General features: G+C 48.8%; 1 protein-coding gene across 1 annotated transcript in view; it reads right to left on the bottom strand.

The window, feature by feature from the left end:
- The window catches only part of SLC15A1 (solute carrier family 15 member 1), a 71,329-nt gene extending 54,274 nt beyond the window's left edge, over positions 1-17,055 (bottom strand). The window contains exon 1 of the mRNA XM_017861255.1: positions 16,947-17,055. Coding sequence (XP_017716744.1) covers positions 16,947-16,950 — 4 coding nt within the window. The 5' untranslated portion in view covers positions 16,951-17,055. The remainder of the gene's footprint in view (positions 1-16,946) is intronic.
- Between the last annotated feature and the right edge of the window lie 1,282 nt (positions 17,056-18,337).

Below are 18,337 nucleotides of genomic sequence, written 5' to 3'. Positions count from 1 at the left end.
ATGTTTATTGTGGCACTATTCACAATAGCAAAGACTTGGAACCAACCCAAATGTCCATCAATGATAGACTGGATTAAGAAAATGTGGCACATATACACCATGGAATACTATGCAGCCATACAAAAGGATGAGTTCACATCCTTTGTAGGGACATGGATGAATCTGGAAACCATCATTCTGAGCAAACTGTCGCAAGGACAGAAAACCAAACACTGCATGTTCTCACTCATAGGTGGGAATTGAACAATGAGAACACCTGGACACAGGGTGGGGAATATCACACACCGGGGCCTGTCATGGGGTGGGGGATTTGGGGAGGGAGAGCATTAGGAGAAATACCTAATGTAAATGATGGGTTAATCGGTGCAGCAAATCAACATGGCACATGTATACATATGTGACAAACCTGCACGTTGTGCACATGTACCCTAGAACTTAAAAGTATAATTTAAAAAATGAAAATAAAATATGTAGCATCTTCCCCCTTGCTCTCTCTTGCTCCTCTTTTTGCCATATGACATGCCTGCTCCTTCTTCACCTTCTGCCATGATTTGAAGCTTCCAGAGACCTCACCAGAAGCAGATGTTGCCACACTTCTTGTACAGCCTGCAGCACTGTGAGCCAGTTATATCTCTTTTCTTTATAAATTACCCAGGTGTTTCCTTATAGCAATACGAGAATGGCCTAACACAGAAAAGTGGTACCAAGGAATGGGGCATTGCTATAAAGAGATCTGAAAATGTAGAAAAGCTTTGGAATGGGCATAGGTCAGAAGAGTGTGGAGAGCTCAGAAGAAGAAAGTAAGATGAGGGAAAGTTTGGAACTTCTTAGAAACTGTCTAAATGGTTGTGATCAAAATGCAAAGAGTGACATAGGACCATGAAGGTCAGGCTGAAGAGGTCTCAAGTGGAAATGAGGAGCTTATTGGGAACTAGAGCAAAGGTCATTTTTGTCATGTCTTAGCAAAGAACTTGACTGCATTGTGTCCGTGCCCTAGGAATTTGTGGAATGTTAAACATAAGAGCGATGACCTAGGATATCTGGTAGAAGAAATTTCTAAGCAGCAAAGCATTCAAGATATGACCTGGATGCATCTAACAACCTATGCTCATAAGTGGGAGCAAATAAAATGACTTAAAGCTGGAACTTATGTTTAAAGGGGAAGCAGAGTGTAAAAATTGGGAAAATTTACAGTCTGGCTATGTGGCAGAGAAAGAAAATGCTTTTTCAGCAGAGGAATTCAGGCTGTGGAGCAACCACTTGCCAGAGATATTTGCATAACTAAGAAGGAGTCAAGTGCTAACACTCAAGACAATGGCGGAAAGGCCTCTAAGGCATTTCAGAGACCTTCCTGGCAACCTCTCCCATCACAGTGCCTGGAGGCCTAGAAGGGAAGAATAGTTTCATGGGCCAGCCCAGGGCCCCACAGCCCTATGCAGCCTCAGGACACTCACTGCTCCTTGCATCCCAGCCACTTAGTCTCCAGCCTTGGCTCAAAGGGCCCAAGATACAGTCCAGGCTGCTGCTTCAGAGGATGCAAGTCATAACCCTTGATGGGTTCCATATGGTGTTAAGCCTGTAGGTGCACAGACTGCAAAACTGAAGGAGGCTTGGGAGTCTCTGCATAGATTTCAGAGGATATACGGAAAAGCCTGGATGTCCAGGCAGAAGCCTGCTGCAGGGGTGGAGCACTCACAGAGAGCCTCTGCTAGGGCAGTATGGAGGGGAAAGATGGGGTTGGAGACCCCACACAGAGTCCCCATTGAGGCATTGCCTAGTGGAGTTGTGAGAAGAAGGCTATCATCCTCCAGACCCCAGAATGGTAGATCCACCAACATCTTGCACCCTCAGCACAGAAAAGCCACAGGCACTCAACAACATGTAAGAGCAGCCTCTGGAGCTGAACACTGCAAAGCCACAAGGGCAGAGCTGCCCAAGGCCCTGGCACCCCACTTCTTGGATCAGTGTGCCCTTGACGTGGGACACAGAGTTACAGGAAACTATTTTGGAACTTTAAGATTTAGTGACTGCCCTGCTGCATTCTGAACCTGGGTGGGGCCTTTAGCCCCTTGCTTGTGGACGATTTCTCCCTTTTGGAATGGGAATGTTTACCTAATGCCTATACTCCCATTGTATCTTAGAAGTAAGTAACTTGTTTTTGATTGTGCAGGTTCATAGGTGGAAAGGACTTGCCTTGCCTCAGATGAGACTTTGGACTTGGACTTCTGAGTTATCGCTGGAATGAATTAAGACTTTGGGAGATGGCCAGGCATGGTGGCTCACGCCTGTAATCCTAGCACTTTGGGAGGCCAAGGCGGGGGGATTACAAGGTCAGGAGATCGAGACCATCCCAGCTCACACAGTGAAACCCCGTCTCTACTAAAAATACAAAAAAAAATTAGCCGGGTGTGGTGGCGGGCACCTGTAGTCCCAGCTACTCAGGAGGCTGAGGCAGGAGAATGGCGTGAACCTGGGAGGCAGAGCTTGCAGTGATTGGAGATTGCACCACTGCACTCCAGCCTGGGAGACAGAACGAGACTCCATCAAAAAAAAAAAAAAAAAAAAAAAGACCTTGGGGATTATTGGGAAGGCATGATTGTGTTTTGAAATGTGAGAGGGACATGAGATTTGGGGAGGCCAGGGGGAATTATATAGTTTGAATGCATGTCCCTGCCCAAATCTCATATTGAAATATAATGCTCAATGTTGGAGGTGGGGCCTGGGGGAGGAGATTGGATCATGGGGACAGTTTCTCATGAATGGTTTAGCACCCTCTCCCTTGGTAGTGTCCTCACAATAGTGAATTCTCATGAGATCTGGTTGTTTAAAAGTATGTAGCACCTCCCTGCTCACTCCTTGCTCCTACTCCAGCCACGTGACATGCTGCTCCCCCTTTGCCTTCCAACATGATTGTAAGTTTCCTGAGGCCTCCCCAGAAGTGAACAGATGCCAGCACCATGCTTCCTGTACAGCCTGCAGAGCCATAAGCAAATTAAACCTTCTTTCTTTATAAATTACCCAGTTTCAGGTATTTATTTATACTACTGCAAGAACAAACTGACACAATCTACCACTTTCTCTGAAAGTTAATAAGATTGAATCTACAATGAATAAAATGAGGTTTTTTATTCACTGCATCTCAGGAAGACAACTTGGCAGATTCTTTTTTGTTTTGTTTTGTTTTGAGATGGAGTCTTGCTCTGTCACCCAGGCTGGAGTGCAGTGATGCAATCTCAGCTCACTGCAAGCTCCACCTTCTGGGTTCACACCATTCTCCTGCTTCAGCCTCCTGAGTAGTTGGGACTACAGGCACCTGCCACCATGGCTAATTTTTTTGTATTTTTAGTAGAGACGGGGTTTCACCGTGTTAGCCAGGATGGTCTCGATCTCCTGACCTAGTGATCCACCTGCCTCAGCCTCCCAAAGTGCTAGGATTACAGGTATGAGCCACTGTGCCCCATCAACTTGGCAGATTCTTAATTGAGTGTGGATGAATATTTAGAATGGACTGACTTAAAACACAGACAAGAATTTACCATGGGGGACCCCTGGCAGGGGTGAGGAGGTGGCCATCGAAGAAGAAAGAGCCCCCTCCAGGATCACTTACATTGACCCAAAGTAGAAGGGCCTGATGACGTCACACTGGAAGTCAGACCATGGGAATGAGGATGGTGTGGACCAGAGCAAAGTGGTCTTCTCAGATATAAGCCATCATGACAAGCATCATATTGTCTTTCAAACTGCTTTATAGGTGGACGTTGCTATAGTATGCACCAGGCAGGAGCTACGGAAGCAACACTAGTGAGCTGATGCAGAAACATGCCTGGGGTGGGGAGGTACGTGCTAGGCATGGCCCCTGTCCAGGGTCACCTGCTTTGCTCTGCACTCCACCTGGCCTGTCCACCGTAGCTTAGCCTCCCCCCGTGGAGAACCTTGCTCCCAAACCTTGCGTGCTCTCTCCTTCCTGTAGGTGAAGCCCTGTTCCTTGGCCTGGCCTTCAAGGCCCCTAGGGTCTGACTGTAGCTCCATCCTCCTCCACCCCAGCTGTCCATCCACATGACTAGTTTTCTGTCTCCATTTGAACCCTTTCAGAACTCCACGTGCCATGTGGTCTCTCTCTTTTTCCTCGGCTTCCCAAATCCTCTCTCCTTTCTCAGGGTTCTTTAGACCATTTACTGCTGCCCTGGCAGAGTGAGGGGTTCTACTTCAAAAAACGTCACAGAGCCTCTTTTAGCATAGGATGTCTCTCACCTTTTGTTAAGAAAATAAAGCATGTGCCACTTCAAAAAGCAGCGGTGGGACCTATACCAGGCTACACTGTGACTGCCCTGAGGACCGGGGTGGGGTGGTGGGAAAGAGGAAGGACGTGGGTGCCTGGTGTCACACATTTGGTTTGATGTTTTTTTTCCAAAATGGATTAACTTTGATCGAGCAATGAAAAGTGTTTTGCTTTCCTTAAATGGGCTCTTGTACCATCAGAGTCAGGTTAGCTTTAGAAGAAATTCAGCGCCTATAACCCAAAGCCCTTGTTTCTGGAGTGGCTCTTGTTGAGGCTGTTTCTTGCCCAGCTTGATGATTTTTTTTCTTCTTGGATTTGAATGTTTTGCCACCTTTCCCACCCTCGGGGACTCTGCTGGTCCACTCGGCATTCTGGTGTGGATTAGAAAAGTGTGGGCTTCTAGGCCGAATGCAGCCCAGGGAGGCCTGGCTTGACAAGTGAGCGAGGGCCACTCATTCCAATCAGAAAAGGTGTCCCTGATGGCTGCACTGCTGGTGACTGGAGCATGGGCTGCATTCCATACCCGGGGTCCTCCTGCTGGGACTGCCATGAAGGCATAGCCGGCACCCAGACTGCGCCCGTCCTCAACTGCTCTTCATAGAAATAGCCTCCTTTTTGGGGACAGGCATGGTGGCTCACACTTGTAATCCCAACATTTTAGGAGGCCAAGGTGGGGGGATCACTTGAGTCTAGGAGCTTGAGACCAGCCTGGCCAACATGGTGAAATCCCATCTCTACTAACTATACAAAAATTAGCTACACTCCTGTAATCCCAGCACTTTGGGAGGCCAAGGCAGGTGGATCACTTGAGGCCAGAAGCTTGAGACCAGCCTGGCCAACATGGTGAAATCCCATCTCTACTAAACATACAAAATGTAGCCACATGCCTGTAATCCCAGCTACTCAAGAGGTTGAGGCCTGAGAATTGCTTGAACCCAGGAGGTGAAGGTTGCAGTGAGCTGAGATCATACCACTGCACTCCAGCCTGGGTGACAGAGGGAGACTCCATCCCTCCCAAAAAAAGGCCTCCTTTTCCACGGCTACCTTCTCCCCCACTAGGAAGGTGCTGCAGTTCCTCTAATCCATAAACAGGGACATAAACATAGAATGTGCTGATGTGTGGTATTCGAATGCCACTTTCATCAAACTCCTGCTTCTCTCTCCTGCACCACTGCTCAAAGCAAATGAGGTATTAGACTCCAAGAATGAAGAAATCTCAGTAACCCCCAACAGCATGAAATTAACTTAGAAACCATGTGGGGAAACTCGTGCCGGAGACTGTGAGTTTATCAAGTGACCGGGCGCGATGCCATGTGGACAGCAGCCTAGCCCTGTGGACCTTGCACGCAGGTCACCAGGCCAAGGCTTGACTGCAGCTGACCTGAGTCTCAGCAGACACCTGGTGGTCCTTCCAGAACACAAGAGAATAGGAAGGCCGTGAGGGCTCCACTTCCCTCAGGACCTCCGAGGGTTCTGGTGAGGTGGCGGCGGGGGGGTGGGATCTTTCTGCCCAGCACCCTCACAAGAGAGACATGGAACATGAAACCACTCAGCTGCAGCCTGGCCCTGGCTCCTTGGCAATGGGCCACCTGTCATCAGCCCCTGCTGTTACAGGGCACTCTTCCCGCCTATGTGGGTCATGAGCTGCCCTGCCTGCACCTCTCGCGTGCATAGTCAAGCCCTGCACCGTCTGGCGTGTGCTGGACAGCCAGCCTTCACCTTTCTTTAAGACAGTTCGTCCCTCAGCTTGGGTGTCCACGGCTCCAGCATGGGGACAGCTCCAGGTCAGTGTAGGAGTTTGCCAGGGCTGCCTTACAAAGTGCCCCAAACTGCGTGGCTTACAACATGGAAACGTGGTCTTTCACCGTTCTGGAGGCTGGAAGTCTGAGATGGAGGTCAGCAGGGTTGGGTCCTTGGGAGGACGCGAAGGAGAATCTGTCCTGGGCCTGTCTCCGGGTGTTTTGAGGCCCAGCTTTGGTGTTCCCAGTCTTGAAAGAACATCACCTCCACCTCTGCCACCATACTCACATGGCGTTCACCCTGTGTGTGAGTCTGTGTCCAAATCTCTTTTTACTCATTTTTAATATTGTTGCTATTTCTGAGATAAGGTCTCGCTCTGTTGCCCAGGCTGCAGTGCAGTGGCACGATCATAGCTCACTGCAGCCTTGAACTCCCGGGCTCAAGGGATCCTCCCGCCTCAGCCTCTTGGGCAGCTGGGACCACAGGCACGTGCAGCCATGTCGGCTAAGTTTTGAAATTTTTGTAGAGACAAGGTCTGCTATGTTACCCAGGCTGGTCTCAAACTTCTTATCTCAAGTGATCCTCCCACCCCGGCCTCCCAAAGTACTGAGATTATAGGCACGAGCCACCATGTCCAGTCCAGATTTCCTCTTTTTGTGAGGACATTGCTCATATTGAATTAGGGGGGCCACACTTCCCCAGTATGACTTCATCTTAGTGAATTACATCTGCAATGACTCTGTTCCCAAGAAAGGTCACACTCCAAGGTATTGGGCTTCAATATATGCATTTTGGAGGATAAACAATTCAACCACAACAGTCACAACTTACTGCTTTAGGTTCAGATATCCTCCTGTCTTTTTTTTTTTTTTTTTTTGAGACGGAGTCTCGCTGTGTCGCCCAGGCTGGAGTGCAGTGGCGCGATCTCGGCTCACTGCAAGCTCCACCTCCCGGGTTCCCGCCATTCTCCTGCCTCAGCCTCCGAGTAGCTGGGACTCCAGGCGCCCGCCACCGCGCCCGGCTAGTTTTTTGTATTTTAGTAGAGACGGGGTTTCACCGTGTTAGCCAGGAGGTCTCGATCTCCTGACCTCGTGATCCGCCCGTCTCGGCCTCCCAAAGTGCTGGGATTACAGGCTTGAGCCACCGCGCCCGGCCTCTCCTGTCTTTTAAAAAGCTTTCCACACATGACTATCTAAAATCATAGGCTGCAGAGGCCTGACATGACTGGCCTCTCGCGGTTTTGTAAATTACCTACAACTTTCAGCATCTTGTTCCTGTAACTACAGGCACGAATCTTTGAACGCCATTCCTGTCCCCCTTCAGGAAGAAGTGATCTCTCTGGGGCCCAGGATCCAGCCACCTTTGGACATGCTGACAGACAGTTGATTTCCAACCTTCTCTCAGCTTCAGGGAAAGGTGAGCCAGGCCAAAGAGTGCTCCAGGGTTCACATGCCACAAAGCTGTTTGGCAAAACAGGAAAGATCTCAGGACAGTCCTAAGTCCTGCCTCAGGTAGAGGCTGGGTAGTCAGGTGAGATGATTTTCCCAGATGTTAGTACAGCAACCCTTGCTCTCCAAATTAGCTTCCTGATCTACACCTGGATATTTTTAGTCTAGAAGAACACCTTTCCTTCAGAACTAAGAGGCTCACTTTAAATGCAAGACTGCCAAAGGTAAATAAACAAATATATGCTCAGGTTAAAGAGAAGAGAGATCTGCTGGGCGTGGTGACTCACGCCTGTAATCGCAGCACTTTGGGAGGCCGAGGTGGGCGGATCACAAGGTCAGGAGATCGAGACCGTGGTGAAACCCCGTCTCTACTAAAATTACAAAAATTATCCGGGCACAGTGGCGGGCGCCTGTAGTCCCAGCTACTCGGGAGGCTAAGGCAGGAGAATGGTGTGAACCTGGGAGGCGGAGCTTGCAGTGAACTGAGATCGCGCCACTGCACTACAGCCTGGGCGAGAGAGTGAGACTCCATCTCAAAAAAAAAAAAAAAAAAAGAGAGAGAGAGAAGAGAGACCCTTCCTCAGAGCAGACTCTAGAAGGAGAGAGGAGGAGAGAACACAAAGGGAAGCAGATACCAGCCTCTGGGACAGCATCAGTTCCACACACCCAACAGGCAACAGAAACAGTGGCCCTGATTATATTGTACGTTGTCATAGGAGAAAATGATGCTAAAGATACATAAGTGTCACTAAATTAAAAGGAAACAAGCCTGGGCAATGTGGCAAGACCCCACCTCTACAAAAAATACAAAAATTAGCCAGGCATAGTGACACGTGCCTGTAGTCTCAGCTACTTGGGAGGCTCAGGCAGGAGGATTACTTAAGCCAGGGAGATCAAGGCTGCAGTGAGCTGTGATAGCGCCACTGCACTCCAGCCTAGGTGACAGAGCGAGACTCTGTCTCGAGAAAAAAAAAAAAAAAAAGAGGGTTGTTTTTCAAGGCAATGAGGTTGAAGACCCTAACTTATACACACAAAGACTTTTTTTTTTTTTCAAGTAGTAAATCATGACTAGAAAAAAATGCTTTACAATCATGGTTAAGTATGAAGTTAGGTTATAAAACAGAATGCAAGTTTTCTGCCCACACGATGGATCAAAAGTAATGGCAAGGCCGGGGGCTGTGGCTCACGCCTGTAACCCTAGTACTTTGGGAGGCCGAGGCTGGTGGATCATGATGTCAGAAGATCAAGACCAACCTGGCCAAGATAGTGAAACCCCGTCTCTACTCAAGATACAAAAATTAGCAGGGCGTGGTGGCATGTGCCTATAATCCCAGCTACTCGGGAGGCTGAGGCAGGAGAATCATTTGAACCCAGAAAGCAGAGGTTGCAGTGAGCCGAGATCGCACCACTGCACTCCAGCCTGGGTGACAGAGCAAGACTCTGTCTCAAAAAAAAAAAAAAAAAAAAAAGGCAAAAACCGCAATTACTTTTGCACCAGCCTAATATTTGGGTTGCACATGGCTCTTTCCTATCATGAGAATATCTGTAAGAAAGTTCTAGAAATTGCGCTTAAAACATGATGTGTATTTGGGAGGCCCGAGTGGCGCGCGATCACGAGGTCAGGAGGATCAAAACCATGGTGCCAAACCCTGTCTCTGGTAAAAATTACAAAAATGGGCCGGGCACAGTGGCTGAGCGCCCCTGTAGTCCCAGCTACTCGGAAGGCTAAGGCAGAAGAATGCGTGAACCTGGGAGCAGAGCCTTGCAGGAGCTGCAGTCGCCACCACTGCCCACTCCAACCTGGGTTGACAGGAGTGAGCTGTCTCGAAAAAAAAAAAAAAAAAAATAGTATATACGTATAGTATATATACTATCATGTGTATTTTAAATTTCACTGGATATTATCTAACAACTCCCCATAAAAATGTCAGGTGACTAATTTTTTCTGTCTTCTAATTTTAGAATTAGCATGCATAGCAGAAACAGCTACATTTTTCAAAAACAAGAAAAGTGAAACACTGTGCACAAAGACAGCCTGGACACTTTGTCTATAGGTCCACAGTACCACATCAACAGAATGGGAACGGCGTTTTTAGAACTGGAGGTAAATTGCCTGTGTCTCCTAGATCAGTCTGGGGCCTGTTTTCTACATACCAACTCTCTTACTAAGTGGACGGTTTACAGATGACCAGAAACTATGACCAGAAAATCCATCTGTCTTGCTGGGGGAAGACACTGGTCACCAAACATAGCGTCTGAGCTGAGGACCGTGATGGAGTTATCTTTACACTACAAATGTTTTCTATCTAACGTCATCTATAAGCCATGGACATATTTTGGAGAGAATACTTTGTTATCGTGTCGGGGTGTCGAATAGTGTCCTGCCCATCCCCCCACAAATTCACATCCTTCTCAATCTCAGAACACGACCTTATTTGGAAATAAGATGGTTGCAGATGTAATTAGTGAAGACCAGGTCATACTGGGACAGGGTGGTCCCTCATCTAATGCGAGTAGAGTGCTTCTAAGAAGAGGAAAAGTGACACAGAGACAGATGGGCTGGCAGAGATGGCAGGGGCGTGTCCACAAGCCAAGGAATGCCAAAGACCACCAGTCACACCAGAAGCAAGAGAAAGGCCTGGAACGGCTTCTCCCCTACAGCCTTCGGAGGGAGTGTGGCCTTGCTGACCCCTTGACTCTGGGCTCCAGGACTGTGAGAAGACTTTTCTGTTGTTTCCAATTCCCCAGTTTGTGGTGCTTTGGTTATAGCCACCACAGGAAACAAGTACATCATGTGAGTTTAGGTGTCTTGATTTATTTTTTTTAACTTGTAACATTTATTTATTAACTTTGATTTTAGGGGTACACGTGCAGGTTTGTTATGTAGGTAACTCGTGACTCAGGGTTTTGATGCACAGATTATTTTTCCACTTAGGTACTAAGCCTAGTGCCTAATAGTTGTTTTTTTTCCAAACCTCTCTCTCCTCCTACCCTCTACCCTCAAGTAGGCCCCACTCCGTGTTGTTCCCCTCTGTGTCTTTGTGTTCTCATTATTTAGCTGCTACTTATAAGTGAGAACATGCTGTGTTTCATTTTGTTCCTGTTAGTTTGCTGAGGATAATGGCCTCCAGCTCTATCCATGATCTTGTTCTTTTTTATTGCTGTGTAGTATTCCATGGTGTATATGTACCACCTTTTCTTTAGTCTATCATTGACAGGCATCTAAGTTGATTCTATGTCTTTGCTATTGTGAATAGTGTTACAGTGAACATATGTGGGCATGTGTCTTTATGGTAGAATGAGTTATATTCTTTTGGGTATATACTCAGTAATGGGACTGCTGGGTCAAATGGTAGTTCTTGGAGGAGTCGCCACAATGCTTTCCACAATAGCTGGACTAATTTACACTCCCGCCAGCAGTGTATAAGCTTTCCCTTTTCTCTGCAAGGTGTTTTGATTTAATGGAAAAAAAGGAAAAAGTTTATTTCCTCAAGAACATCTCAAATGTATAAATGTCTGCCATGTCCTAATAGAGCTTATAATAAAATCTTGTCACTAGGGGCAGATTGTAGAAGTTCTAAATGCCTAGTTTGAGAACTTTTAACGAGCCTTCTTATGTAATCACATCCTGTGACTTTTCTAGTTGTTAATCTGATCTCTGAACCAAAATTCCCTGGGGATATGGACCTGTTGTTCCATATCCCCACATCACACCTGGAGGACCCTAAACCCTCTCTCCAATGAGAGACCCCTTTCAGCAGCCCAGTGAGGGGCTTTGAGAAGTTTCCAGTCTAGGAACTGGGAGAGGAACTAGACCTTCCTCCTTAAACCTCTGTGGAAGACTCTGTCCCTCTGCCCCGAGCTGTGGCACTTCCCAGCGGCTGAGCCTGTGCTTTAACTGTGTTCTCATAGCTGCCCTCATCCTAAACCCCAAAAACCAGAGGGGCCGAGAGCAGAGGTGTGGCCCGCCCTGGCTGACGCAGCCTCCTTTCTATCACATCCATGAGTTGACCCCAGGGTCCAGTGTCCTCCGCAATACACTTCCAGCTTCCGAAACCAAGGGACAAAGGTACAAAAGAGTGACTCCCTGGTTCTTTGTGTTGCAAGCCCGGGATGATGAGTCAACTGTGCTCACTCAGCGAAGAATACTCCTCTTTCTCTCACTGTCCTCAAGGAAGAATGTGGAAAAGTTCCTCAGGCCTGACCCTTGTTTTTATTTCCTTATCGGCTCACCTGGGACACCTACCCACTTTCTCTCCTGCAAGGCGTAGAATCAAGATGCATCTGTGTCTGAGAGCTTCTGCCCCTGCCATGGGAACACAGCTGGCTGGGCAGTCTCAGCTCCAAGATTCCACACCAGGCCCCCAGTCATCAGCAGCTCCGCCATGGGGGATAGAGTGGCAGTCCCATTTTCTACGGAGGATTTCTGGTAGCTCAACTAGCCCATTGAGTAAGTCCTGTTTGTTCTTCATGGAATGGTTCAGTAACTCAAAGTGCAGTAGAAAAATTATTGATCAAAAAATCCCGGCCTGGCACAGTGGCTCATGCCTGTAATCCCAGCACTTGGGGAGGCCAAGGCAGGTGGATCACCTGACGTCAGGAGTTTGAGACCATCCTGGCCAACGTGGCAAAACCCCGTCTCTACTGAAAAAACAAAAATTAGCCAGGCATAGTAGCACGCACCTGTAATCCCAGCTACTCTGGAGGCTGAGACAGGAGAATTGCTTGAACTCAGGAGGCAGAGGTTGCCGTGAGCCGATATCACGCCACTGCACTCCAGCCTGGGTGACAGAACAAGACTCGGTCTCAAAAAACAAACGAACAAACAAAAAAACCCAAGTGAACCAAAAATGGAATAATCTTACTCAGGACATTTTGTAAGGGATGTGAAGGACCATGCAAACCTTTAGCATTCCATCCAAACTGGCAAACCTAAAGTAGGCACTCTCCTGCTTAGACAAACACTCCTAGTTGCTGCTTTCACTGATCTCATAGTACCTCATTTTCCTCAACTCTAACTCAGAGTGGAAGAGTGCTGTTTATGGGCTTGTGTTCCTGCCCCCCGAGGACATAAACTTCTTCAAGGCAGGATTATTTTATCCTCTCATGGTAAGTAAATAGATAAGCGATTCAGGTGCATCCTGGCCAGCCCAGCGGAACCACATTCATTTATCACGCCCATTCACTTCTATTCTCTTCACTTCTTTGTTTTTGTTTTGTTGTTGTTTCAGACCCAGTTTCTCTGTTCCCCAGGCTGGAGCACAGTGGAGCAATCTTAGCTCATTGCAACCTCTACCTCCCGGGCTCAAGTGATCCTCTGGCCTCAGCATCCTGAGTAGCTGGAACGAGAGGTGCGCACCACCACGCCCAGCTAATTATATTTATTTATTTATTTATTTTTTGTAGAGACAGGGTTTTGCCAGCTTGCCCAGACTAATTTCAAACTCCTGAGCTAAAATGATCTGCCTGTCTCAGCTTCTCCAAACGCTGAGATTACAAGCATGAGCCACAGTGCCCAGCCCTCCCTGTGTTAAGACAGCACCAGCAGACTAATTCTCAAGTTCTACCTGCTAATTTACCCAGTGCTTCATTGTCATGGACATGTACCCACACGGACAAGCTGGGGCCAGACTGTACTAGACCTTCCCACAGCCTAATTTTTAGGACACAGTACAACATTTGCACATGGGCAGGGGTCAAATAAAAAAGAACCCAGGGGTTCTTTAGAGCCGTGGCTCTCAAAGCGTGGGCCTGGGACCAGCAGCATCACACCACATGGGAACGTGGTCAAATGTCAGTGCATGAGCTCTACCCTGCACCTGAGACTCTAGGCGAGGGGCCCAGCAAGCGCCACTGCTGGAACAAGCCCTCACTCAGATAAGCCTGATGCATGTTCAAGTTTAAAAACCGCTGACTTAGAGCAATATTAGCCCGAAAGAACCCAATGTTAGAAGTTCTCTCTTCTTGCTGCTGGCTAGGAGGAGGTGGGTTCCCCTGAAGGTCATATGCCAAAGGCTTCCTTCAGTGTGAAACCACCCCTAGAGCTTGCAGCAGGGACACCAGCTGCCCTGGTACTTCAACATTGTTCTTCGGTTGACTCAAGAGCTGACAGGAAGAGAGAACGTGGAGGGACGTGCCAGGTGTGAGGGACCTTCACAGCCCATCCATCATTTTAAGCTCAGGCAGCTGACTTGCAGAAATCCATCAGAATCACAAACAAGACCAGCCAGGAGGCTGAGACCTGGTGGGGCAGGAAGAGAATAAACCATCCTTCATTAAGACAGTGAGAATCTCCAGTGAACCTGGAGGTCTTGGCAGATGGAGGCAGGTGCTTGCTGCATAGAACCTGAAGCCTTGTACCTAATTTTCAGAGTCCATTTAGCATAGTCTTCGTAAGCTTCGGATAAGGGAGTGAGATGGGGTGGAAGGAAAGAGATCAAATAGTCTAAATCTCCAGCAAAAGTATCCCCAGCCCTGTGACCTATGAAGGCTTCGGAGGCTGCTTTTTCTTACTGAAGCTTCTTCCCAGCATATAAGAAGTTTTTTGCTATTCAGAGACACAATTCGACCTGACAGCCCTTGGGAAAAGAACGTCTCCCCACCCCAGGCTCTGAGAACCACACAGATACCTTAGCTAGGGTCCCCAAACTATGGCTCGTGGGCTAACTCTGGCCCACTGCCTGTTTTTGTGTGGCTCACAAGCTAAGAATGGTTCTCACATTTTAAGTGACTGTAAAGTTTAAGATTTTGTGGCACATGAAAATTACATAAAATTCAAATGTCTGAGTACATAAATGAAGTTTTATTGAAACCACTCTGCCATTTGTTTATTGTCTACGGCTGCTCTAGAACTGCAGAGTTGAGAAGTTGCCACAGAGACCAGCTGGCCCCCAGAACCCAAAGCATTTCCTACCTGAGGCTTTCCAGAAGAGACTGTCGACCACTGCTTTAAAACAAGGAGGTACCATTCATGAGCCCAACAAGAAACTCAGCCAGGTTTGGCTGTGCGTTGCCACACCAAAAGCGACTTTTTTTTTTTGAGACGGACTTTCACTCTTGTTGCCCAGGCTGCAGTGCAATGGCACGATCTCGGCTCACTGCAACCTCTGTCTCCTGGGTTCAAGTGATTTTCCTGCCTCAGCCTCCCTAGTAGCTGGGACTACAGGTGCCCACCACCACGCCCAGCTAATTTTTGTATTTTTAGTAGAGACGGGGTTTCACCATACTGGCCAGGATGGTCTTGATCTCTTAACCTCGTGGTCCACCTGCCTCGGCTTCCCAAAGTTCTGGGATTACAGGTGTGAGCCACCACTCCCAGCCCCAAAGCAACTTTTATTTATCCTGTTAACGGTTGTGGATTCTCCTTGCTTCTGTTACTAAGTCTAATAAATGCCTTAATGGTACAATTCTGAGTCTCATCCAATCCCTCACTTTCCTATTCATTCAGAACTTCTGCTCCTGGATTCTCAAGGAATGAAAAAGCACCTACTCTGAAAATTTGTTCCAATTACAGTGGGACGAAGTCAGAGGCAGGAGGCACAGGCTTTTCTAAGGACCATGTCCTTTTTGTCTCCTGCCCCGTTCACCAACTGCTTCAAGTGTCCCCTCAGTCACTGAGGGATCTGAAGCAATTCTGGCATGACCTAAGCACCAAAGACGTTCTTTTTTTTTTTTTTTTTTTTTTTGAGACGGAGTCTCACTCTGTTACTGAGGCTGGAGTGCAGTGGCACCGTGTTGGCTCACTGCAACTTTCGTCTCCCGGGTTCAAGCAATTCTCCTGCCTCAGCCTCCCGAGTAGCTGGGATTACAGGCACCTGCTACCATGCCCCGCTAGTTTTTATATATTTTTAGTAGAGACAGGGTTTCATGATGTTGGCCAGGCTGGTCTCAAACTCCTGACCTCAGGTGATCCACCCACCTCGGCCTCCCAAAGTGCTGGGATTACAAGTGTGAGCCACCGCACCTGGCCAAGATCTGTTCTTAAGAGAAGTTACTACTACTTTTTTTCTCCCTTAACCATTAAACTATTTTTTTTTTCATTTACTAACCCTTGATACTGAAAAGTTAGGACTTCAGTAAAAATCAAATCAGTGTTTGCATATAAACTTTTTGTTGCTATTCACATGCTATGTCAATCTCAGTTGCAAACAGAGAGGACAGGTTGCAGACTAGAATGCGTCAATTCATTTGCAAGGAGGCTTCAAAAGCTAACTCTATTTCTTCACCAACAACCAGGCAGCTGCCTTTAACAACTCTCGGGATTGGATATGCTGGAATTGCTAAACACGGGTCATCAATTCCAACTCAACAAGGATGCTACTCAGGTATTTGGTATTTGATGATCAACAGAAATACTTCAGAGCACCTCCCAGCAAAGTTACATAGAGTGACAGGTGGGACTTGTTTAAGGGCGGGACCCAGAACGGCAGCCCGGGAATCTGCCTGCAGAGCTGAGCTCTGCCACAGTCTCCACCAGAGAGGGAAGTTGCAGATCTTTCTGGAACAGGCACAATTGGCCACCATTAGAAGTCCAAAGTGTGAACCACTCACTGCTTCTCCTTAGGAACCACCATATGGTGTGTCGGGCAGGCGTTCTGAGAGCCAGAGAACGGCTGCGCCCCGGGGCTGAGCACTGACACACATCGCCCCACCGGGACCACTGAGGCAGCCACCGACTGACATTCCTGTCTGCAGGCTCAGATCCCTCTCAACCACGTGGCCACATCTTCTACAAAGTGCCGGCCGGGGGCATCCATGGCACAACTTTGGGGAACTGACTGGGTTTCCTCATCTTTAAGAAAGCAGCGGGCTGGGCAGCTCTCCTGCGGCTCTGGCTCTGCATCCATTCGTTCTCTCGGGGTCTGCCTTAGTTCCCGGGTGGTTAATTTGGAAGCGGGGCAGGAGTTAAGTTGCTTCCTAGCTGTTTTCTTGATGCTCCAGCCCCATCAAGAGCCAGCTCCTTACCATTCTGTAAGGCACAGAAGGTGCCTTCAACTAAGCCAGGGGACAGTGCAGAGGGTTAAGAGGGGACCACAAAGAGAGGGCCCCAACTCCTCTTGAGTCAGGGCTCCCTGCGGAACTCCAGGGTCACCTCGCCACCCAGAGGCAAGACAAGTGCACAGGCAGCCACAAGGGGCCCGCCAGGTAGACGGTGTTTCTGCCGCCCCTGCCGTCACCCGCTGGGTCCCGTCCCGCTCCAAGCGTACTCCCGGCCCGCAGGGTGGGAACACGAGGACCACAGTGCCCCCACGGGCGGGAGAATCAAGATCGCAACCTCGGCGGAGTCGGCGCCTCTGGGCACCTCCGGCTTCCGCGCCCCGGCCGCGCAGTGACCACCCGGGAGGGGACCTCGGGGGCCTCCGGGTCGCCCCGCTTCCCACCGCCGCGTCCCTTTCGCGCGTCCCGGCCCTCGGTGCGGGCCCCGTCCCCGCGTCCCTCCGAGTCCTTAGCCCGGCCGGCCCCCCGCCCGCCGAGCGTACCCATGGCGGCGGCTCCCAGGACTCCTGCGACCGGCTGGCTGGACGTGCTCCTGGCAGGTGCAGCTCCTCCGACCTGGCGTCCAGGTCCAGCCCCGTCGCCCCAGGTGCAGCCCCAGCTCTGCGAGGCGGGGCCGCCGGCTCCACCCGGGGGGCGGTGCTGCGGGGAGCAGAGGTCCGTGCTTCCGAGCTGTCGCGCGTGGACACCGGCCCCGGCCCAGGTGCCGGCGGGAATTCCCCGACGGAAGCGCGTGGCAGGCCCGGGGAGAGCTGGTCTAAACGCAGATTCCCCGGCCCACCCCCAGGCCAGCTGACTCAGGAGTTCGGGGCTGGGGCCCCAGAATGTGCATTTCTAAGAAGTCTAAGGGGAGGTTGTTGCTGCTGGACCCAGGATCACACTTTGGAAACCACTGTGGGAGGAATGCACGCTTCTGGGTGGGGAGGCAAAACACGGTGGGACGGTGGTCAGCTGTGTGTGTGGTGCACGCGCAAGCGTGTGTGAGGATTGTGTGTGTGTGTGAGCATGTGTGTGAATGAGGACTGAGTGTGAGGGCATGTGAGAATGTGTGTATATATTGTTTGTGTGTGAGAATGTGTGCGTGAGAGAGTGTGCGTGGCTTTATTTTGAGATTCAATCTTTGAAAGCATTTCTGGGGGATTCTACATTTCCTTTCTTTATGAATCATCCTTTCTTTAAGAGGACACAAACAAATGGAAGAACATTCTATGCTTATGGATAGGAAGAATCAATATCAAGAAAATGGTCATACTGCCCAAGGTCATTTATAGATTCAATGCTATCTCCATCAGGCTACCAGTGACTTTCTTCACAGAATTGGAAAAAACTACTTTAAAGTTCATACGGAACCAAAAAAAGAGCCTGCATAGCCAAGACAATCCTAAGTAAAAAGAACAAAGCTGGAGGCATCATGCTACCTGACTTCAAACTATACTAGAAGGCTACAGTAACCAAAACAGCATGGCACTGGTACCAAAACAGATATATAGACCAATGGAACAGAAAAGACCCCCTCAAAAGTAACACCACAACCATCTAAACAGACTATCTGATCCGTTTGGAGCGAGAGCGACAACAAAAGCCACTGGAATGGATTCCTTAACCTCCAAGATAAATGATGCTGAGAAAATGGCCAGCCCATAAATTAGAAAGCTGAAACTGGACTCCTTCCCTTACACCTTTATACAAAAATTAATTCAAGGTGGATTAAAGACCTTATATGATTAGACCTAAAAACCATAAAAAACCCTAGAAGAAAACCTAGGCAATCCCATTCGGACATAAGAGGCCCATGGGCAAGGACTTCCATGACTAAAACACCAAAGCAATGGACAACAAAAGCCAAAATAGACAATGGGAGATCCCTAATTAAACT

Source organism: Rhinopithecus bieti, unplaced genomic scaffold (genome assembly GCF_001698545.2).
Source record: "Rhinopithecus bieti isolate Rb0 unplaced genomic scaffold, ASM169854v2 scaffold_2254, whole genome shotgun sequence".
Taxonomy (NCBI): Eukaryota; Metazoa; Chordata; class Mammalia; order Primates; family Cercopithecidae; genus Rhinopithecus; species Rhinopithecus bieti.
This window is presented reverse-complemented; position numbering and strand designations above follow the sequence as displayed.